Below are 24,927 nucleotides of genomic sequence, written 5' to 3' on the forward strand. Positions count from 1 at the left end.
GCTACATCATATAATTGCCGTAACTCTGTAATACTAAAAATACTGTAACGTACAGCTCCTCATAGCCTACATCCTGTATCCTCACATCTGGATAAGTCAATATTTTTATGGGTCGTGTAGAAAAACAGAGATCCGCGTCGCACATGCAAGTGACGATTCGCTTGACTATCCCAGCATGCACTGGGGTTCTCAGAAGAAGTGTTATCAAAGAGGAAGAAGTAGAAAATAATAAAGCTTTTATTTATAGTACTGATGGAAATTCGTGAATTTTTTTCATTAAAGTTCATTAGAAAAGAGTTTAGATTATGACATCAAATAGATAAGCATTTAGAAGTAAAATACATTTTAGATCGGACCACCCCTTTTAAGGATCATCATTTTGTCTAATCAACATTGCTATATTCAATATTACAAAATAAGTTCTTTCAACTAGACATAAATCTGTGCGACACATTCATTCCTGCAGTGAGAGTGTCAAAGGTCGTCATCAGTTTACATTCCCAGACTCTTCTGTCTCTCTGAGATTATAAATGGACAAGTTTTAAATTTTTTCTGGTTGCAAGGAAAGGTACCTGCAGCTGTTGCAATGGATCTACCTGTGGCAATACATTTTTGTCTCCCAAATCATAACATTATGGACATGAAATTACTTGTGTTGAAAGGTAGCTTCAAATCTCAGAGAGACAGAAGAGTCTGGTAATATAAACTGATGACGACCTTTGACAGTCTTACTGCAGGAATGAATGTGTCGCACGGATTTATGTCTTTTTTACATCAACTAAGGAACTTGCCCCTCAGACTATGAGGGGTCATCACAACAGAACCAGACCCCAATAAAACAATCCTTATCTAAGAACTGGCCTTATATTTATGGACATAACTGTTTATCACTCATGGTAATTCTGCTTCATGTCACCTGTCTTATCCATGGTTTTTCCCCTTTTATTTTTCTATGCTATTTTGTGCATAAATATGTGATTTTTCAGAATTTGTTTTAGCCTTTGCCTGATGAAGAGACCTGTGTAGTCTCGAAAGCTTGCAATTTGTTACCATCTTTTCAGTTAGCCATTAAAAGGTATCAACCACTGAGGACTCTCAATTCTAAATATTTTTCTATCTACTGGCTAACACGGTACCAAGATATATTTCTTTCCTGTATTAATAAGGTTCCATTCAGTCATTGTATAGGATTATCTCCTTGATTACGTGTTCTGATTATCCCAGCTTGGTGTGACAATGCTTCTGATTCTCTACTCCAGATTCTGTCCTATTATCTGGCATTTGAATGTACTCTACCCACCTGCCCTTAACAATTTGCTAAAAGCAATTCAAAGACCACTTCATAATTCAACCTCTTTTCACAGTGTAGCCAGCTGCCACTGTACTATTGGAGACTACTGTTGTCACGCTCCTAAAATCTACCTACTCCTGTCTTACTCAAGTTCTTATATTAGATGACTTGTCACAGGCTTGGACTTATTGTCCAAGCCTTTCTAAAATAGGGATTTTTTTGGGGACAAAGTAAAGTTACCTTTATTTCTAACACATTTTTACCTTTTGCATTTCATTCCAGGTGACTGTGGAAGAGGTGATGACAACAACGGCATATCTGGACCTATTCCTACGAAGTGTCTCAGAACCAACATTACTTAAGATTTTCCTCCGCTTTATTCTAATCTATGAGCATGAAAATGTTCAGATTCTTGACACACTGGTCAGCCGAATCAACACACCGTTTCGGGTACAATATTACTGCTCCTTACATTTGAAACAGCTGAAGTTTTGAGTAAAGTAACATATGATCTATTGTGGATAAATGTAATAAATTGTAATTGTATTTTCAGTGTTTGGGGCTCGCTCACACAACCGTATAACTCAAAGGAATGCTATCCGATGTTTTATCGGATAGCACTTGGCCCATTGTTATTCCATGGGGCAGTGCAGATCTGTGATTTTGTTTCTCACGCCGAATCAGCATGAGAAAATATTGATTGCAGCATCCTACAAGTGGATTGGCTAATCAGATGACAAAAACCCATGCAAGTCTATGGGTGCGAGTAAAAAATCAGACTACACTAGGATGTCATTCGAGTGAAGTCCAATTTCCGTTGTACCAGACCATGGAGAAGATGGAGAAATTAACATCTCCATCTTCTCCACATCTGTGCTCTGATTTTCTTATGCGAGAGAATTGGATCACACTAAGCTGACACACTGCTCAAGCTCAGAGCAGTCTTTGAAGAGAATGATATTAACATGATCGATTCGATTCTCTCGCAGAGAGGATATATACGATCGTGTGACCCAGCCTTACTAACATTATGCGATCTCCATCTATTGGGAGAACCTGGATTGTCTGCTTCATGTTTTGAAAGCCAAAGTGGTTGATCATCTCTGTAAAGTTGAAGGGGCATAAAGGGGATGTCCACTACTGGACAACCCCCGCTTCATCAATTCAGGCTCCCAAAGAAAAAAAAAATGTATACTCCCTTTCCACTGCTGCACCTGGAGATGACATGACAGTGTTTCACGTGAGCACCGATCCGGTGCAGCTCATTAATATAGCGGATATCTGCTCTGATTAATAGTAAAGGCTGCAGCCAGTCAGCAGACCGCTCAGTCTTAGGGAAATCGGACATATGACGTATTCCACACAAAAGCTTTTCGTGAACGCATAATGCCTTCATATATGAAAAACTGACATATAATGGAGCCTTAAGGCTGTCTTTACATTGTCCTTTTGACATGAGCGTCATCGGCAGTTCTTTTATGGTGTGGACTGAACTCTAAAGGACTGCTTTCTGAGTCACAGGAGTCCATTGTATAACAGATCTAGTAAGGGGCATGACCACCATTACAGATGTGAACAGTTCTCCTTCCTCATCATAGATGTGGCAGTTTCTATTTAAAATTGAACAGAAAGTTACATAAAACTTTGTGAATATCTGATTTTCACCTCCATTTTAAGGCTGGTTTCACATTTGCGTTTAAAAACACAGCGTTTTAAACGCAAACGCATTTGGTGAAAAAATGCGCTTAAACGCTGTGTTTTTTAGACGCATGCGTTTTTGCATGTTTTAATACAAATGCGGCGTTTTAACGCGTTTACATGAGTTTTTTCCTGCGTTTGCGTTTTTGAAACGCATGATGAGAAGTGTGTGACAGCTGCCAATCATCAAAATCAACAAGAAAACCCACTATAAACAGAAATAGCTAGGGTTAGGGTTAGGATCCCTAGTAAGCATAGGGATCCTAACCCTAAGGGATCCTAACCCTAACCCAAACCCTAAGGGATCCTAAACCTAAACCTAACCCAAACCCTAAGGGATCCTAACCCTAACCCTAACCCAAAACCTAAGGGATCCTAACCCTAACCCTAAGTATTAAGTTTTAATGTTAAGTATAGGAAAAAAAACGCATGCTTTTTTTGCACAAAAACGCAGCGGCAAAAAACGCAAATGTGAAACCAGCCTTAGTCTCTGGGTCTTTTTACCGACCAATTCAACCCAAACTAAATCCCATGTAAAACATGCTGAACTTTTTGATTCAAAACACGTGAAATCTCATAGAACCGAATTGTCTATTTTACCTGTATTTATTATATTTAAGTATTTGTTGCAGTACTTCAGAAGCATAGACTATCGTTGGCATTTTTCCCCCGTGTCGGCTAAGTTCCATTATGTTTTATAATAGAAACATCTGTAGATAGCGATATATACTTAACACTCAGAGCACGATCACGGTGATGTGTATCTGTTTTAATCATAGGATCTCAGTGATTTCTTTCCTTAGCTTAGAAGGTGAAGAGTGAACGTGTGGATAAAGAGAAGTCAAATGGATTTTGGAACCAGAATACTATTGTTAATTAAGAGCTTGCTGCGTGCTGTGCGTGCCTGTAATCCATATCCTGGCATGGTGTGTGCGGCTGCCAGGGCCTGTTGTAATACAGATGGCCTTGTTACTGTTGTTACTGAATGATTCTGCAATCTAACTCAGTATTGGCTGAGATTGGGAAGCTCTGTACATAAAAATGAAATAATCATATATCCTATAAACCACTCCGACATATAAACTAAGCCAATGAACTGCAAAGTACAAACACACATTTCAGAATATTAAAGAAAAGGCAACCAAGCATGGCTTCTTTTATTGTTCACTGTTATCACAGGGCACTGGATGAAAAGGGAATCTGTCTACAGGTATTTGCTGCCCCATTTGAGAGCAGAATGATGTAGAGGCAGAGAGCCTGCTTTCAGCTCACACTACTGATTGGAAACTTTCGTTGTACACTGTGCATAGGCAGAAAACTGCCAGCCAATCAGTGGTGGGGGCAGGTCTACACAGGGCTCATACATATGGAGGACTACATGGCAACACAGTTACTAGACCTCTAGTGATAATCTGCTGCTGATAAAAGTGATTATATCAAAATTACAGTAAGCAATCCAGTAAGTGATACATCGCTATTATCAGGATCTCTGCTTCTTCTTTAAACTGCTCTCAGATTAGGTGGCAAAAACCTGGTGACAGATCCCTTTTAATGGCACTTTCTTTCCAGACTCAGTGATTCCATAAAGGATCGGTCATTAGATGGAACGGTTTTCTGATATTGTTCCTAATAAACAAATTGATCATTTTTCTGTTCTCATTTTCATTTTAGTTGTGTGTGGTGTCCTTGGCCATGTTTCAAACTCTTATTGGCTTTCACTGTGAAGATGTGATGTTACAGCTCCTTCTAAGGTACTGACGTATATTGTGTTATTCATTCTAATGTCTTGTTTAAAGGGATACTGTCACCTGAATTTGGAGGGAACAATCTTCAGCCATGGAGGCGGGGTTTGGTTTTTTTTTATTCACCCTTTCCTTACCCGCTGGCTGCATGCTGGCTGCAATATTGGATTGAAGTTCATTCTCTGTCCTCCGTAGTACACGCCTGCGCAAGGCAAGATTGCCTTGCGCAGGCGTGTACTATGGAGGACAGAGAATGAACTTCAATCCAATATTGCAGCCAGCATGCTGCCAGCGGGTAAGGAAAGGGTGAATCAAAAACCCCAAAACCCCGCCTCCATGGCTGAAGATTGTTCCTTCCAAATTCAGGTGACAGTGTCCCTTTAAAGGATTTCAAGCTAAGAGAGCCCAGTTCTTCAGTAAAGCAGTCATAGTGATCTAGCTTCTCTACCCTTCATAATTCCTCTGTACTTGGACTTCCATTGGTCTCTGCATTTGGGTCTCCAAAGATGAAGTCTCGTCATGTGTTACAGCTGAAGCCAGTGATGAGATATTATCGCAGGAGGACGGTGTACAAAGAATTCATACAGAATCTCCGAAATTGAATGCTGATGTTTTCTGATACACTATATGGACAAAAGATTTGGACTCTCTTCTTAATCACCGAATTCGGGTTTTCCATTCAATACCATTGTTACAGGTGTATAAAATGCAGCCCCTAGCCATTGAGTCTGCCTTTACAAACAGTTGTGATACAGTGTCTCATTATAAAGAGCTCGCTCACACCAGCCCGGTATTGTAGAAGGAAGTCATCATTGAAAAGTGGAAGCTTTTAGGAATCACAACAACTCAGCCACAAAGTATCAGACTACATAAAATTACAGAGCGGGATTTGCAGAGTGCTGAGGCCCATGGTGCATACGCATCTCACATCTCGGCTGCAGGAAAATGGCCGCTGCGATCGCTATCTGCGCACGCGCGGCATCCCGCGGCCATTTTCCTGAAGCCCCGGGAAGCCGAGAAGAACCATCTGCGCACGCGAGGCCTCAGGAAGATGGCCGCGCCCACCGATAAATGGCTGAATAGCGCAGATCGCGCTCTTTTCCTTCAAGCTGCGCAGTGGATTCGCCAGTTGGACATGCGCACACCACTACGCCACCAACGGAGATCTGGGGGAGAAACAGCGCTGTCACCACACCCACCTGACCAGACCAGCGTGAGTGACAGCCCAAAACGGCGACTTTACAAAGGTATTTCGGCGGCATAGGTGGGGAATAAAGGCTCACAAAATACACTAATGTAAAGCCCAGCTCTGCCCCTATTTAATGCTATTTTTAGCTCATCTTGAAAAAACGGGGTGACAGGTTTCCTTTAATGACTCGAGTATAAGCCTAGGGTGGGAAATGCAGCAGCTACCGGTAAATGTCAAAAGTAAAAATAGATACCAATAAAAGTAAAATTAATTGAGTCATCAGTAGATTAAGTGTTTTTGAATATTGATATTGAATCAAGAGCCCCATATAATGCTTCATAAAGTTTATGATGGGGCCCATAAGATGCTGCATATTAAATTATGCCCCATATAATCCTGCATAAAGGTTAATAATGGCCCAATAAGACGCTCCATAGACACATTTGCCCCATATAGTGCTGCACAAACGCTGATTATGGACCCATAAGATGCTCCATACAGACACTTTCCCCATACAATGCTCCACAAACGTTAATTATGGCCCCATAAGATGCTTCATAAAGATATTTTTCCCCATACAGGGCTGCACAAACGTTAATTATGGCCCCATAAGATGCTCCATATAGACACTTGCCCAATATAATGCTGCACAAACGTTGATAATAGCCCCATAAGATGCTCCATACAGACATTTGCCCCATTTGCTGCTGCTGTGATAAAAAAAAAAAAAATCACATACTCACCTCTCATCGTTCAGGCCCCCGGCACTTGCTATATTCACCTACTCCACTTTCCGGTGCTGCTCCATCTTCAGCGTAGAGGGCGCGCACTAACCACGTCACCGCGCCCTCTGACCTGAGCGTCCCTGCAGAAGATGCTGAAGAAGGAGCTGCACTGCAACGAGGAAAGGTGACTATCGAGCAGCGCTCCCCCACCCCATTATACTCACCTGCTCCTGGCGCGGTCCCTGCAGGTCCCTGGTTCCCCGATGCCGCAGCTTCTTCCTGTATTGAGCGGTCACCGTTAATGCTCATTACAGTAGTGAATATGCGGCTCCACCCCATGGGAGGTGGAGCCGCATATTCATTGCTGTAATGAGCGGTACCATGTGACCGCTCAGTACAGGAAGAAGCTGAGGCGCCTGGGAACCAGGGACCTGCAGGGACCGCGCCAGGAGCAGGTGAGTATAATTAGACAGCCCCCGCTCCCCCTCCCCTGCCGACCCCTGGATATGACTCGAGTAAAAGCCGAGAGGGGGACTTTCAGCCCCAAAAAATGGGCTGAAAATCTCGGCTTATACTCGAGTATATACGGTATTTAGGTTTTGAGGATAAACACCAAAATGAGTGGCTATCCTTTCATCTTATACAGTGACATGTAAAAGTTTGTGAACTGCTAAGCAAAATGAAGATGAAATGATCAGGGCTAAAGTTAAAGATGACACATTTCCTTCGTATTTTAGGCAAACTTTTTTTCATCTTTCACATTTTAAAAATTACAAAAAGGAAAATGGGCCGATGCAAAATTTTGAGCATCCTGCAGTTAGTACCTAGTAGCACCCCCTTTTGCAAGTATCACAGCTTCTAAATTCTTTTTGTAGTCAGCCAAGAATCCTTCAATTCTTGTTTGAAAGATTTTAATCCATTCTTCCAGTTCATTGCTATTTTGAGGTCTAGTAGATATAGAAAAACTGACTGAACAGCAATCTAATCTGAACTGGTGCATAACCAAAAAAGTCATTTAGCAAATAGATTAATGGCTGCACTCAAAATTAATCTGTGCTAGAGCAAGGAAATGTGCGATACATGAAATGGGAATAGCATAATGGCTTGTGAAATATATGAAAAAACACATGAGATTCTTAGCACAAGATTTGGCCAAAAGTTGTGAGCCCATCCACCATTTTGAGTGAAGCCATTAATCTATTTGCTATATGACTTTTTTGGTTATGCACCAGTTCAGATTAGATTGCTGTTCAGTCAGTTTTTCTATATCTACTATGTACTATTTTTTCTGACTTGAACGCCCCGCCCTTCACCATGCTGTGATTTTAATTACATCCTAACACAGTTGGTTCTGAGCTTCCTATATAAGCAGGCTTTACCACGTTATTAGCCATAGGTAAGTGTTCACACTAGGCAGTCAGCTCAGGTACCCATCCGTTCTGAGATTACCTTGACGATTGGTGGATGGGCTCACAACTTTTGGCCAAATCTTGTGCTAAGAATCTCATGTGTTTTTTCATATATTTCACAAGCCATTATGCTATTCCCATTTCATGTATCGCACATTTCCTTGCTCTAGCACAGATTCATTTTGAGTGCAGCCATTAATCTATTTGCTATTTTGAGGTCTAGCCACAGAATTTCAATGATGATGATGATCAGATCAGGGGACTTTGAGGGCCACTGTAAAACCTTCAGCTTGCGCCTTTTGAGGTGGTCTATTGTGGATTTTGACGTGTGCTTAGGATCATTATCCATTTGTAAAAGTCATCCTCTTTTCAACTTCAGCTTTTTTTTCAGATGATGTTATATCTGCATCAATTATTTGTTGAAATTTCATTGAATACATTCTTCCCTCTACCTGTGAAATGTTCCTCGTGCCATTGGCTGCAATAGAACCCAAACCATGATTGAACAATCCGCATGCTTAATTGTTGACAAGATGTGCTTTTCCTATAATTCTGTACTCTTTTTTTTTTTCCATACATACTTTTGATCATCGTGGCTAAAGAATTCTATTTTCACCTCATTGGTCCATAGGACTTGCTTCAATGTTTTTTTTGCATACTTCTGATGCTGAATTTTATGGTGAGGACGAAGGAGAGTTTTTCTTCTGATGACTCTTCTATAAAGGCCATATTTGGCCTGCTAAATGTTTCTGAAGGTCATTTGCAGTCAAGCAGGGATTCTAATTTGCCTCTCTAGCAACCCTAAGGGTACCGTCACACAGTGACACTTTGATCGCTACGACGGCACGATCCGTGACGCTCCAGCGTCGTAACAATATCGCTCCAGCGTCGTAGACTGCTGTCACACTTTGCAATGTACGACGCTGGAGCGATAATTTCATGACGTATGTGCGATGTAGAAGCCGATGGTTACTATGCGCACATCGTATACAATATCGTGCACACCTTTGTTACACCATACGATCATGCCGCCACAGCGGGACACTAGATGACGAAAGAAAGTTTCAAACGATCTGCTACGACGTACGATTCTCAGCGGGGTCCCTGATCGCAGGCGCGTGTCAGACACAGCGAGATCGCTGGAACGTCACGGATATATTGCTGGAACGTCACAAATCGTGCCGTCGTAGCGATCAAAATGCCACTGTGTCACGGTACCCTAAAAGAGCAGCTCTCACTGAAATTTTGCTTGGTCTCCCAGACCTTATCTTGACCTCCACTGTTCCTGTTAACTTAATTACATTTCAAACTGAGTAAAGGGCAACTTGAAAACGCTTTTCTATTTTCCTATAGCCTTCTCCTGCTTTGGGGCCTCCACTATTTTCATTTTCAGAGTGCTAGGGAGCTGCTTAAGGTACCTTCACACATAATGATATTGTTAACGATATCATTGCTTTTTGTGACGTAGCAACGATATCGTTAAGGAAATCGTTATGTGTGACAGCGACCAACGATCAGGCCCCTGCTGGGAGATCGTTGGTCACTGAAGAAAGTCCAGAACTTTATTTCGTCGCTGGATCTCCCGTGGACATCGCTGGATCGGCGTGTGTGACACCGATCCAGCGATGTCTTCACTGGTAACCAGGGTAAACATCGGGTAACTAAGCGCAGGGCCGCGCTTAGTAACCCGATGTTTACCCTGGTTACCATCCTAAAAGTAAAAAAAACAAACAAACAGGCCCTGCGCTTAGTTACCCGATGTTTACCCTGGTTACCAGCATTGTTGGTCGCTGGAGAGCGGTCTGTGTGACAGCTCTCCAGCGACCAAACAGCGACGTTGCAGCGATACGGATCGTTGTCGGTATCGCTGCAGCGTCGCTTAATGTGAAGGGGCCTTTAGAAGAACCCATGGCTGCTGTTTTTTTGGCACAATGTTAGCGGAGGTTGGGTTTTTATAAAGCTGGGAAATTTGAATCATTTGGCATTTCCTAGCGATGATTGTGAACAATACATAACTCTAAAAGGATAATTAAGGTCTAAAACCTAGGCCAAAGTTATCTGAGCACACAAGGGTGCATAAACTTTTGCATCAGCCCATTTTCTTTTTTGTAATTGTTAAAATGTAAAAAATTACATTTTTTTTGCCTAAAATACAAAGGTAATGTGTCATCTTTAACTTCAACCTTTTTAGAGATAATTTATTCATCTTACTTAACTGTTCACAATTACAGTAATTTCGACTAGGGTTGCCACTGTATATGATTTGTTGTCTCCATCCAAATACTAGTCTTTATCAATAATAATATTGTTTCTACGGTTCAGCGACCCCCACATTGAGTTTGAAGTTTGCTAGCTATTATTCAGTCCCTTATACATCATTTGATAGAGATGATAAATGAATCATTGTTGGTGGATTAATAAAATAGCCCCAGTATATATGAATATACATATTCAATGGTGTTATTAGGGAAACTTTTAATAGATAATCCTTGTAAAACCAGATAGTTTAACAGATAACCAGCAATAATCTAGTTGCTGTGTCGCTGATTACATATTTACCTGTCCATGTAAGGGTCTATATAAACTTTTATCCTTTTTTTGCGCTTAATTGTTATGTTTTTAATATAAATATTAAAAGTTACATTTTAATATATTACTCCAATTGGATTTGACAGCCAAAATTGAGCATCATGGCACGGGTTTACATGGCCAAGTAATTGCATTCAAGCCTTACATCACCAAGCACAATACAAAGAGCTGGATGGAATAGTGTAAAGCAAGCTACCACTGGACACTGAAACAATGGAAACATGTTCTGTGGAATGATGAATCACATTTCTCAATCTGGCAGTGTAATGGATAAGTCTAGGTTTGGCAAATTCCAAGAGAATGTTACCTGCCTGACTGCATTGACCTAGCTGTAAAGTTTTGTGAAAGAGAGTAAGAAATGCGTCAGTAGGTTAATTGGGGTACTGTATAACATTAGTGTCTGTCCCACACTTGGGTACTGCCCTTGTAAGGGCAGGAGCAAAGATATGAGGCATGACCTTGAGGTTTAGGCGATGTATAGAGCGGCATTAACCTTCTAAAGCCTCTACATGCTCCTGAACATCAGAGAGCTTTTCCTGGAAATTGAATGAGATCAAACTACCGTATATACTTGAGTATAAGCCGACCAGAGTATAATCTGACCCCCCTAATTTTGCCACAAAAAACTGGGACAACGTATTGACTCGAGCATAAGCCTTGGGTAGGAAATGCAGCAACTACCGGTGAATTTCAAAAATAAAAATAGATGCTCCATACCGTTCATTATTGCCCCATAGATGCTCCATATAAAGCTGTGCCATATAAAATGCTCTGCACCGTTCATTATTGCCCCATAGATGCTCCATATAAAGCTGCCCCATATAGAATGCTCTGCACCTTTCATTATGGCCCCATAGATGCTCCACATAAAGCTATGCCATATATAATGCTCTGCACCGTTCATTATGGCCCCATAGATGCTCCATATAAAGATGTGCAATATATAATGCTCTGCACCGTTCATTATGGCCCCATAGATGCTCCATATGAAGCTGTGCCCCATATAGAATGCTCTGCACCGTTCATTATGGCCCCATAGATGCTCCATATAAAGCTGTGCCATATAGAATGCTCCATAATGTTGATTATTGCCCCATAGATGCTCCATATAAAGCTGTGCCCCATATATAATGCTCTGCACCGTTCATTATGGCCCCATAGATGCTCCATATAAAGATGTGCAATATATAATGCTCTGCACCGTTCATTATGGCCCCATAGATGCTCCATATGAAGCTGTGCCCCATATAGAATGCTCTGCACCGTTCATTATGGCCCCATAGATGCTCCATATAAAGCTGTGCCATATAGAATGCTCCATAATGTTGATTATTGCCCCATAGATGCTCCATATAAAGCTGTGCCCCATATAGAATGCTCTGCACCATTCATTATGGCCCCATAGATGATCCATATAAAGCTGTGTCCCATATAATGCTCTGCATCGTTCATTATGGCCCCATAGATGCTCCATATAAAGCTGTGCCCCATATATAATGCTCTGCACTGTTCATTATGGCCCCATAGATGCTGCTGCAAAAAAAAAAAAAAAAATCACATACGCTCAGGACACCGGCGCTTTCAATATTTACCTGCTCCTCATGCGGCTCCGTCTCCAGCACTGACGCTCAGCAGAGGGCGCGCACTGACTATGTCATCGCGCCCTCTGACCTGAGCGTCACAGCCAGAGGACGCTGGAGACGGAGCCGCACCGGAACGAGGAGCAGTAAATATCGCGCAGCGCTCCCCTCCCCGTATACTTACCTACTCCCGGCGCGGTCCCTGCAGTCCCTGCTTCTTCCAGCGCTGCAGATTCTTCCTGTACTGAGCGGTCACATCGTACCGCTCATTACAGTCATGAATATGCGGCTCCACCTCCCATAGAGGTGGAGCCGCATATTCATGACTGTAATGAATGGTAACTGTGACCGCTTAATACAGGAAGAAGATGCAGCGGTGGAAAAAGCAGGGACAGACGAAGGAATCACCGAAACACGCGTCGGGGTGCTCTGTACTTGGGCACGCAGGACCGACAGGTATATATATGTCTTAATTGTGAAATTTCCATACAGCTTTAAGAAATCATTGGTGTGCATATGCAATATTGCGGTGTATGAGAGGACACATTGTGCACTGTGGAGTTGTTCCTCCCTTATGTTTTTTTTGTGTAGTTTTGCACATATCGCTTGGCACCTTTTTGCACATTGTTAATGTGTACACGCATATACACTTTATTTATTCTCAATTTAACATTTTGCACTTTTCCTACTGACTAGCTATATTACTCCTTTTTATGCACACCATTTTATATATGTCCTTGCAATAAGATTGTGGGATTGTTTATTTATATTTTTTTGTCTATATCGTATTTTATCCTGTCCACCCGCGTATATATTTCCCAAGTACAGTACATGCACTGTTGTGCCACTGTTGCCATATTGTTATAATAAAGGCTTATTTTTATCAGACTCATTTTTGTTTTGTGGCTTTTATAATTTATAGTATATTTGTATATATATATATTTTATATTTATATATTTCTGCTAGTTTTGTGAGTCCAGATGACGGCTTTTTGATTTCTCATACAGTGTCCTCATCAGCCAGCCGTGCTGTTTTTGTACAAGTGACATATGAAGAGAATCTTTCTGTCCTGAAGACATAATAGGATTTGTTGTGAACAAGAATATCTGCCCAAAATGACTGTTGTATTGAATACTACTGTATATTCATTTATTCTAAAAAAAAATTATAAATTAGTCTAATATTAAATGTAGCGATTTATGTAGAAAAGATAATAAAAACTGAGAATCTTCAGTAACAAATACCTCTAAATGGCTAGCTGAAAGCATAATGACAAATACCGAGACTCTTCATCAAGTATGGTTTAACACAGTATCATAGGCTCTCAATTTTTGTTTTCTTTCTACTTTCTATCCAACTCTATACACAGATATATTTTTCTTATAACAAAATTGAGGATACCAGAAGGTATTGCATCTTCATGGAACAAAAGGCACCTCTGATATTTTGTGTTAAATCATGTCAGATGAAGTACTCTGGAAAGCTTTCTATTTGCCATCACCTTTTCAGGAAGCCATTAAAAAGTATCAACCACTGAGGATTATCAATTTTTATTATTTCTTCTATCTGAAGGCTGACATGGTACAAAGATATATTTTCATATATATGGTTAGCATTGATAACATGTTCTTGATTTTTCAGGTATCTCTTGCCATGTAATTATATGATGCTTAGCCAACGCAGTGCAGTAAAAGAACGGGACTGCTATTCAGCTGCTAAATTTTTGGCCTTAACTCCTGATTGCTGTTCTAACACTACAAATAATGGAAAAGATTTGGAGAAAAATCACAAAATGTTGTTGAAATTCAATCAAAAAGGTAAAAACTCTGATATAGAGAGTGTTATAGTCCCTTCATTCTGCTAGTAGGTCATGGAGCTCTAACTTCTACTCATTACTAGAGATGAAACTACACAAATGAACCGATAAGAGAGCATAATATTCAGAATAAAATCCAATAAGTTTATTGTATAACTACAGATAGGTCATAACAAACACAAACAAGATCAATCACATATGGACAAGGTGAAAAGCCTGACTTCACAAGTGTAACACCCTGGACCAGCGTATGTAAGTGAATGGGAAGGAATATTAGCATATAAGGCTCAAAAAAACTAGATATTACTATCACACTCAATAACACTACTGCCACATAGATTATTTTAAATGTAGTAACATGCAAATCTTTTAAAGTGCCAAGTGCAAAAGTGCTAATAGTACAGAGGCATCCAGCCTATCATAGACTGAGTAATTGAGTGTAAGACCTAACAAAGAAGGTCAGAAATAGATCTTCACTGCTGAGACCTGAGCGATGCAGGATGGGGCTGCCGTTAGGTCTTACACTCAATTACTCAGTCTATGATAGGCTGGATGCCTCTGTATTATTAGCACTTTTGCACTGGGCACTTTAAAAGATTTGCATGTTACTACATTTAAAATAATCTATTTGGCAGTAGTGTTATTGAGTGTGATAGTAATATCTAGTTTTTTTGAGCCTTATATGCTAATATTCCTTCCCATTCACTTACATACGCTGGTCCAGGGTGTTACACTTGTGAAGTCAGGCTTTTCACCTTGTCCATATGTGATTGATCTTGTTTGTGTTTGTTATGACCTATCTGTAGTTATACAATAAACTTATTGGATTTTATTCAGAATATTATGCTCTCTTATTGGTTCATTTGTGTAGTTTAGTTGCTTGAGAGTGTTCTGGGCTAAATGTAGCGCCCCCATGATGATATTAGAGGGGAATTGATATTATGGGAAATGTTTTCTGCTTCGAAGATGGTTTTGCTCATTACTAGAGATGGGCAGATTGGTCTGTTGCGATTTATCTTCTAGTTGAATTTCCTGAAATTCACCGCCAGATTCAAACAACTTGTGCAGCCATAGAGTGAGCTAATGACGTAAGGTGCGACCATGTGGGTTGCCCCATAACACTCTGCATGCATCTAGAACATTACATGATTTAGCGCAGTCAAACCAAGGTGGGGCTATGGCAGCAAGCAGAAAAGTTGAGGGCAGGGGAAACAGCATCAATTTTTGAATTTTACAACCGTAATATGGAAGGTCAGATGGCACAGCTCATCATTAGGCTAGGATCACATAGCTGTTTTTCTCTCATCTGAGAAAATCGGTCCTATTATGCTAATCAAACTCTGATCCAACTCTGATTGGAATTTTCTTCGATATGTAGAATAGAAAAAACATCTCCATCTTTTCCATTTTTTCAGTCTGTGAAAATCGCACCCATGGACATAAGTGGCCAAGTGCAATCAACAATTGGATGCAACTCGGGCATGCTGCAATTTTTCCTCTGACTAAAGGTACCGTCACACTGAACGATATCGCTAGCGATCCGTGACGTTGCAGCGTCCTGGCTAGCGATATCGTTCAGTTTGACAGGCAGCAGCGATCTGGATCCTGCTGTGCCATCGTTGGTCAGCGCAGAAAGTCCAGAACTTTATTTTGTCGCTGGATCTCCCGCAGACATCGCTGAATCGGCGTGTGTGATGCCGATTCAGCGATGTCTTCACTGGTAACCAGCGTAAACATCGGGTTACTAAGCACAGGGCCGCGCTTAGTAACCCGATGTTTACCCTGGTTACCAGTGTAAATGTAAAAAAAAAAAAAACACTACATACTTACATTCTGGTGTCTGTCCTCTCCGGCGCTGTGCTTCTCTGCACTGTGTAAGCGCAGCGGCCGGAAAGCACAGCGGTGACGTCACCGCTGTGCTCTGCTTTCCGGCAGGCGCTGACAGTGCAGGAAGCAGAGCGCCAGAGAGGACAGACTCCGGAATGTAAGTATGTAGTGTTTGTTTTTTTTTACATTTACACTGGTAACCAGGGTAAACATCGGGTTACTAAGCGCGGCCCTGCGCTTAGTAACCCGATGTTTACCCTGGTTACCAGGGGACTTCGGCATCGTTGGTCGCTGGAGAGCTGTCTGTGTGACAGCTCTCCAGCGACCACACAGCGACGCTGCAGCGATCGGGATCGTTGTCTAAATCGCTGCAGCGTCGCTTAATGTGACGGTACCTTTACTTGGAGAAAATCAGATTTGTTCACAGCCACACAGAATAACATGGGGACAAGGGCTATCTGTCAAAACAAAAGATAGCATTCATCCAATTTTTATGGTCGTGTGCACAAGCCCTTACAAATAGTGATAGAAAGGCTTAGATCTGATTGTGGTGTACAACTACAGCACTGAAAAATAATGAAATTAGATGATGTAAACTCACTTTGTGAATAATATAACAAAGACTCAGGTGAGAGTCAGTGTCCGTGTGACCATGGATTGATTGATTTGTGCTATAGTGCAGCATCTTAATTAAACAATTTTTTTTAATTCTTGGCAAACTTCAAACAATTAGGGCAGTTTAAAACCCCTCTGTCCTTATTTTGAGTTTGTGTTAAAGAACTCAAAATGGGTTCAGTACATTGCTAAGAGACCTCAGGGTATTTTATAGATCCTTTACAGGCAATCATAGCCTTTGCAGTATTGAAATTTGCAGCAAATTTGCCACAAATCAATTTTTTCTAAAATTTGGTGAAGCTGGCAAATTCAAATTTCAAAACATTTGCTCATCTCAGTTCATCACACATTGATAATCAGTTTTTCATTCCCTGAACAGCCCTCTGTTCTCTTAAAATATCTATTTTTTGTTAAGATCTTTTTTCATATGTTTATGCCTAGTAGAGTAAAATGAATAACAGTTCCCTAAAGTTGCTTTTCCTAAAAGATTTAATAGCCTGTCAATTCTTTGTATAAAGCAAAGGCAAGCCTCACACCAAATATGAGTATCATTTCAATAATGCGTCACCCAATGTATCCTCTAGATATGTATTTTCAAAAGCTAACAAAATCTTTTTTTCTTATATATTTTTTAACAAAACACAAAGTCTAACTAATTTGACCTAAAATGATTCCTTTCAATGGCACAGATTAAACTCCTGCCCTGTTTGCTATCTCGGCAGTGTGTGTGCCCTCCAGTGTAACTTTCCTAGGGTTAAGAGGATCAGGATTCTGAACAATTGCAATAATAACTTTCCCGTTAACAATCAGCTGGATGTCAGGAGAGCATTTACCTTAGAGGAAGATGTTCACGGTGACAGGAAGTACAATTCCTTCACCATATGGGTTATGAGCTGGAAAAGTTGCATGATGCTGATATGTGACTTTAAAATGTGTGCGTACTGGAGCAGGCTGAAAAAGCTATGGATACTTCAGAACTGCAGAAATACATATCACTTCTTTATGCTTGAACCTTCTCCTTGCTTAATTTAATACAAATATTTGTCCCTTCAATTAGCAATCTGATTAGAGAAAAGCTTTGAACACTGCTTGTTATTGGGTCATCCTAACATCTGGCTGTAAAGTTTTAGCCTAGCCCACCGGCATTATAAGACACCTTAAAAACGGCAAAATTCTGTGTGTGAAAGGACACTAACTAAAAAGAAAATAGGACTGTGAAATAAATCCATGGACAGGAGAAAATGGAAGATAGTGGAATCAATATTTGGAGAGTGAAAAAATAAGAAGGAAGTGGTGCTTGTATTGGAGCAGTGAAAGGATAAGAAATGAAGGGTTAAAAAGGTGTAAAAGTAAAAGAAAAAATAAGGCAGTTGAATGTTATAAATAATAGTTGACTTGACAAAGCCTTGTGTATTGTATTTTTCAGATGATAGTGAAGCTAATTTATCATCAAATTCATGTGAAGCTGAATCCATGTTTCCCGAGGAATATATGAAAAGTGTTGATGCAAACTATCTTAAGTACCTTTGTGAAGCAGAAGAAAATATCCTTGAATGCGCAGATGACTGTAGAGTTTGGTCAGCCCCATACGATGGAGAAAAACCAGACCCAGAGACTTCTTTTCAAGCTCTATTGGAAAACAGTTTTAGAAGAGGAGACTTTCCTACCTTCAGAGGTGGAAGAAAACAATTAGGTTCCTTCTCTTCTGAGATTCCGTCTCTTGGAGGAAAGCCACAAGACGACCTTGAATGGGATGACAGTTATGACACTGGAATATCTCCAGACTCCGGAACGTGTTCACCACAACCACCTCAGGACACCATGATACCTCCAGAACCACCAAAACACATTCAAGAGATGAAAAAGAATGCAATAATGATCATTAAAGGAACATACAATGAGGAAGATGACTTTGATAATGATGCAATGGTTTATATGTTATGTGCTGAAAAAGATTCTGTCGAAACACAAGTGGAGAAAAATGAAGATATTTTGGGAAAAAAAACAGCAACGGATATGCATAATAAAAATGAGGATTTTCAGGGACAGGAAGCTAGAAATACAGAAAATAATAATAAGAAAAACTTAAGCCTCAGTGAAAATACATTGAAAATACAACCTACACAAAACCATAGGGATGCTCCAAAGCTGAAGCTTGATTTCTCTTGTGAAGAAGACTCTGATATTATTAAAAAACCAATGAGTCCAGACAGTGAAGAATTCATAGCTCGCTGTGATGAAATTATAAATGGATTGAACACTACAGTGGAAAACATACCCAGTTCTCCAGCTCCTGAAAGTGTTTCTGTTCTTGAAGATGATGAGTTTGAGAAGTATTCTCTGAGCACACCATCGGTAGAAAGCATACCATCACCCTTTGGGCAAAAGGACATTACGGCCTACTCCAAATACTCATCTAGCGCCCAAGCTGCTCCATTTACAGGTATGAAGGTTAATCTCAAAACATTTCAATGGTGAGACTGACTGTTCATTCTAGCTTTGTGAGTTTTTCAGGTAATGCTGTATGAAATAAAGCAGACTTGTTTGAAGCATGTAAAAGCAAAAGTGACTCATAAAAGAGTGTTTTAAAATGGCCAAGAATATTAGCAAAAAAAAATCTATTGGCAGATGTCACATTGTTTTTGATCTACACCAGTACAGAACAGGGGAATAGTTTGATAGATGATGAATATATGTCTTTGTACCAACTTTGGAGGTGCTGACTCTCATTGAAGAAATCAAGTCCAGGCACAGAGTCTTACAGGTAATGCTCCATGGGAGATATGTATGCACATTAGCTATACCTCAGAAAGAACAGAACTATTTCCCGAATGCCTCCAATCAGACAATATCTGATCCATTTAAAACAAAATTTGTATTATTAAATATCTTTAATTAGATAGCAAGACAATAAGTGTTTAATTGACTTTCATACTGTAAATCTGGTTTCCACGGTGCTTGACCAAAGTGTCTGGCCGAGCGTGGACAGTAGTTACATACAGGGGAGGAGTTAACTCATAACATACAGGTCAATTGTCTTCACAGATTGATTTCCTTTACAACGGTAAGCTGCTCACCTCCCTCCACTTCCTTCCCTCTCAAGCTGTTCTTATCAATCCTATAGAATCACAATCCCCAGGCATCCACTCTCCCAGAGCTGTGTGCTTGTTCAAATGCCCTGTTATCCCTATATGGATATCCATTGATTGCAGTGTACTCTTCAGAACAAACCACTGATCGTTGAATGTGTTACAGCAGAAGTTATGATGAGCTACTAATACTACAGTTTTGCTACTCACTAGAACTGTCATTCAAGGAGGAGTGCCTGCCCTGCCAGAAACCAAGAAATGAGGAAACTGCAGAGTTCTCAGCTGCTCAAATGAAAACTTGAGGAAGACCCCTTTAGTACCTTGAATCATGACTAAAGATATTAGCCAAACCAAAGATATCTATCTGCATTTTCTCACTGATAAATAGTACTTTCACAGGTATTAGTGACACTACAGAGACAGTAATTTTTCTTCTGAAGGGGTACAAATTTGAATACCTGTATATTTTTGAACTTACATAGAAAAAGTGATCATTTATCAGCAGAAAAAATAGTATCAACATGATAAAATGTATTAACATGATGAGTTCTGCAATCAGCTACATTTAGTATTTTTGCCTATACAATGTGGCTTGTTTATGTAGCAACTGTAATGTGGCAGTTGGACAGGTTGTGAACTGGAGGTGTGTGTCAAGTGTCTATTCTGTGGCCCGGGTGGATATAAGCACTGACTGTGGCACGCATCTCAGGAAGTGGGGGTTGTCAAGGAGTTGTTTCACCCCATAATAATCAGTCAGGTCTTTGCATTGTTCTCCGGCATGTGGGGGAAAAGCTGGGACGCCTGGCTGTTCGGATGACAGCCAGATCACCCTTCACCCCTTCAGAATATGCGCCATTCTAGTACTGCGCATGTCATGTCTCCCCCCTTTGATGTGGGCTCCAGCGCTGAGCCCACATCTTACTGGCACATGTCAGCTGTTTTGAACAGCTGACATGTGCCCTGAACAGCCGCTGGAGAAATCGCGATCCTCCCGCGGCTGTTAACTAGTTAAATGACACTATCAAACTCTGACAGTGACTTTTAGTGCACGCTTTCTGCAATGGCGCCGGAAATCCGCCAATAAGTGACCTCTATGGTTGTCAATGCTGGATTGCTATGAGCGCTGCCTGGTGGTCGGCGCTCATAGCAAGTTAGCAAATCATACAGGTGATCTGATCATCGCCTGTATGTAGCAGAGCCGATCAGATTATGGCATCTTCTAGTCTCCCATGGAGACTATTGAAGCATGCCAAAAGTTTTAAAAAAAAGTTTTTAAAAATATTAATAAAATAAAAAAATATAAAAGTTCAAATCACCCCCCTTTTGCCAGATTCAAAATAAAACAATAAAAAAGAATCAAACATGCACATATTTGGTATTGCTGAGTTCAGAATCGCCCGATCTATCAATATAAATAAAGAATTAACCCTAATTTATTTCTAATGCTAAACAGCATAACGAGAAATAAATTCAAAATGCCAGAATTACGTTTTTTTGGTCGCCGCAACATTCAATTAAAATGCAATAGCGGGCAATCGAAAGACCTTGTCGGCACCAAAATGGTGTCATTAAAAACGTCAGCTCAGTACGCAAAAAATACGCCCTCACCCAACCCGAGATCACAAAAAGTGGAGACGCTACGGGTCTCGGAAAATGACAAAATTTGGATTTTTTTTCACCACTTACGTAAATAAAAAACAAACCTAGACGTGTTTGGTGTCTATAAACTCGTAATGACCTGGAGAATCATAGTGGCAGGTTAGTTTTAGCATTTGGTGAACATTGTAAAAACAAATCTAAAAAACAATTGTAGAATTGCACTTTTTCTTGCAATTTCATCACACTTGGAGTTTTTTCACGTTTTTGAGTACACTATATGGTAAAACCAATGAAGTCGTTCAAAAGTTAAACTCGTCCTGCAAAAAACAAATAAATAAAAATAAAAAAGGTAATGGCTGTGGGAAGAAGGGGAGCGAAAATCAGAAATGCAAAAACCAAAAGGGCAGCGGCGCAAAGGGGTTAAAGAAATCTCACCACAGGCCATAACGGACGAGTTTCCCGTGTGTGCCATGTAGGTGCTGTAGCATCCCCAGAGATCAACACCATGGAGCTTGAGGTATCTGAGGGAAACTTTGGAACTGCCCAACTCAAGGACCTAAATCTTAAAGGGGCATTGTGTGACAGTGTTAAATGGGGTGCTTCTGTAGCAGGAGATCTGCTTTATAGAGTAACCAAGCCAAGTGGTGAGGTAATAGAGCAGTTACTGGTGCCAGGGCCCTATAGATGCAAAGTGTTAGACATGGCTCATTCCCATGTGTTATGTGGTCACCGGGGGCAGATAAGACCCAGGTGTGCATCCTCCAGAGACTTTGCTGGCCTGGGTGTTACAGAGAAATTATGAGCTATTGTCTTTCCTGCCCCACATGCCAGCTAACCTCCCAGGTGGCCACCTTCCACAGTTCTCTAGTGGCGTTTCTCATCATCAAGGTTCTATTCGAACACATAACGATGGATATAGTGGGCCCCTGTTGAAATCTGCACGAGGACATCAATATATATTGGTGGCCCTGGATAATGCTACCCAGTACCCAGAGGCGGTATCCTTAAGAAATTCCTCTGTAAAGTGTATCTGTCAAGAGCTGCTCAATATCTTCTCTCAAACCTTTCTGACGAATGAGATACTGACGGATCAAGGAACCGCCTTCATGTCGTAGGTCATGAGGGAGTTGTGCAAGACACTGCAGATTTCGCAAATCAGAACCTCAGTGTACCATCCCCAGACAGACAGTTAGATGGAGAGATTTAATAAAACCTTCAAGGCTGTGTTGAGAAAAGTAATGCAGAAGGACGGCCAAGACTGTGACTGTCTGCTTCCCTATCTGTTATTCTCCATTAGGGAATTTCCCCAAGCTTCAACAGACTTCTCCTTGTTTAAACTACTTTTTGGCCTACAATCTAGTGGGCTCCTGGATGTGGTGAAAGATTCTTGGGAAGCTGACACCACACCCTACAGAAGCGTGGTGGAACATATCGCCCAGATGCAAGAGAGGATGGCCAACATGATACCCATTGTGAAGGAGAAGCTCCTCAAGGTGCAGGAAGCACAGTCCAGGGTATATAATAGGTCGGCAGAGTGGGGAAGTTCAACCCAGGGAATTGAGTATTTTTGATGTGCCCACGATGGAGAGCAAGTTCCTGGCCAAGTAGCAGGGACCCTATGAGGTGGTAAAAAAGTTGAATTCATCTATAAAATCCACCAACCGGGGAAAAGGAAGTTCTTCTAGGTTTACCATGTTAACCTGAATAAACCGTGGCAGGATAGAAAACTCAGCGTCTCAAGTCCGAAGTCAGCGTGGAAGATGTTAAGGTAGCGGACACCTTGTTCCACTCACAAAAACAGCAATGTCTGGAGCTGTTGCAGCGGAATAAAGACCTGTTTTCTGAGTTACCAGGCCTCATTCAGGTTATAGAGCATGAGGTTCTCACAGAGCCTCATGTTCACATCAATTTAAAGCCGTATAAGATTCCAGAGGCCCGCAGAGAAGTGATCTTGAAAGAGGTCAAGCGGATGCTGAATCTAGGGATCATTGAAAAATCGGATCTTCTGAAAGTGACGAAGTCGGCTATGGATACGTCGTTCCCGGAAGTTGAGGCGGCCTTCCAGGAAACTGAAACTGGCCCTCTGTAAATAGCCAGTTTTGGTGGCGCCCAATTTCTCCAAAGAGTTTTTGGTCCAGATGGGTGCATAGGATTTCGGGCTGGGAGTAGTTTTGGTCCAGGAGATTAGCGGAGAGGAACATCCTGTAATGTACCACAATAGGAAATGGTCCACAGGTGAGAAGAACTACTCCATAGTGGAAAAAGAATATTTGGCCATCAGGTGAGCATTGAACACTCTGAGGTATTATCTGTTAGGTAGAAGGTTCAGGTTAGTGTTAGACCATGCCCCACTAAGGTGGATGCGAGAGAAGAAGGGAAACAATGCCCAAGTAACTAAGTGGTTCCTAGCACTACAAGATTTTAATTTTCAGGTGAAGCATAGGCCTGGGAAACAACATGGAAATGCAGACGCAATATCAAGGGTCTATTGTATGTTGGCGGAAGGTGTCATGCCCTCCGGCTGTGGGCAGAGGGGAGGTATACAAGGTGACAGTTGGACAGATTGTGAATGGGAAGTATGTGTCCCCAAGGTGCTAAGCCTTGGTGATGCAGGTCCCAGAGAAGCAAGCTCCAGCACATATTGTGCTGAGAGGTACTGTATGTAAATTGGCCCCTGATTATGGGTCCAGGTTTTACAAGCAGCTGAAAGAGCTGGGGGTTGGAGGTCCGCTGCTCACTTACCTCCAGTCCAGTTCTTGGAATGGCTGATTTAAGGCAGCTGGGGCTGTCTCATTTTGGGTGTTTTCAAGGTGAGGAGGCCCTGCGTGTGCTGCTCAGACCCTACTTGAGTCCGAGAGAAAAAGACTCACGTTTAAACGGGTGAGCCCGTGCTGTGTATGGACTGGGTATTTTCCGTTTTGTTCTTTTATACCTTTTGTTTACTTGGAAGAGGCGGTCTTATTTTTAAAAACCCGGATGATTTATGAACTTTTAATAAACCGTCTATTTTAACCAGTGTCTACCTCAGAGCCAATCCCTCACACAACATAGACTAGTGATTATCGCAACAGACAGTTTTTGAATATCTATTGTCAGAGCACATATTGTATAACACTGACACTGTCAATACTAAGCTTGAATTTAAAGGGAAATCATCATATGATTCATGTTCTCCAAGCCACAGGCATCATGATTCAGAGTCTGCTTTTGTTATAGACGCCATGTATGTTTTACTCTTGCTAACTGCTGGGCTTCAGAGAAAATACGTATAGTGTCACAACCTATCCAGGTACTAAAGGTACCGTCACACTAAGCGATGCTGCAGCGATACCGACAACGATCCGGATCGCTGCAGCGTCGCTGTTTGGTCGCTGGAGAGCTGTCACACAGACAGCTCTCCAGCGACCAACGATCCCGAGGTCCCCGGTAACCAGGGTAAACATCGGGTTACTAAGCGCAGGGCCGCGCTTAGTAACCCGATGTTTACCCTGGTTACCATCCTAAAAAGTAAAAAAACAAACGCTACATACTTACCTACCGCTGTCTGTCCTCGGCGCACTGCTTCTCTGGTCTGGCTGTGAGCGCCGGGCAGCCGGAAAGCAGAGCGGTGACGTCACCGCTCTGCTTTCCGGCCGCTGTGCTCACAGCCAGACCAGAGAAGCAGAGCGCCGAGGACAGACAGCGGTAGGTAAGTATGTAGCGGTTGTTTTTTTTACTTTAACGATGGTAACCAGGGTAAACATCGGGTTACTAAGCG

The 24,927-nt window shown here is 41.4% G+C and overlaps 1 protein-coding gene across 1 annotated transcript in view; it reads left to right on the plus strand.

Annotated features, from left to right (window-relative positions):
* FHIP1A (FHF complex subunit HOOK interacting protein 1A) overlaps positions 1-24,927 on the plus strand; it is a 484,437-nt gene that overhangs the window by 397,522 nt on the left and 61,988 nt on the right. The window contains exons 7-10 of the mRNA XM_069744063.1: positions 1,574-1,741; positions 4,661-4,740; positions 13,866-14,041; positions 17,909-18,925. Coding sequence (XP_069600164.1) covers positions 1,574-1,741; positions 4,661-4,740; positions 13,866-14,041; positions 17,909-18,925 — 1,441 coding nt within the window. The remainder of the gene's footprint in view (positions 1-1,573; positions 1,742-4,660; positions 4,741-13,865; positions 14,042-17,908; positions 18,926-24,927) is intronic.

Source organism: Ranitomeya imitator, chromosome 1 (assembly GCF_032444005.1).
Source record: "Ranitomeya imitator isolate aRanImi1 chromosome 1, aRanImi1.pri, whole genome shotgun sequence".
Classification (NCBI taxonomy): Eukaryota; Metazoa; Chordata; class Amphibia; order Anura; family Dendrobatidae; genus Ranitomeya; species Ranitomeya imitator.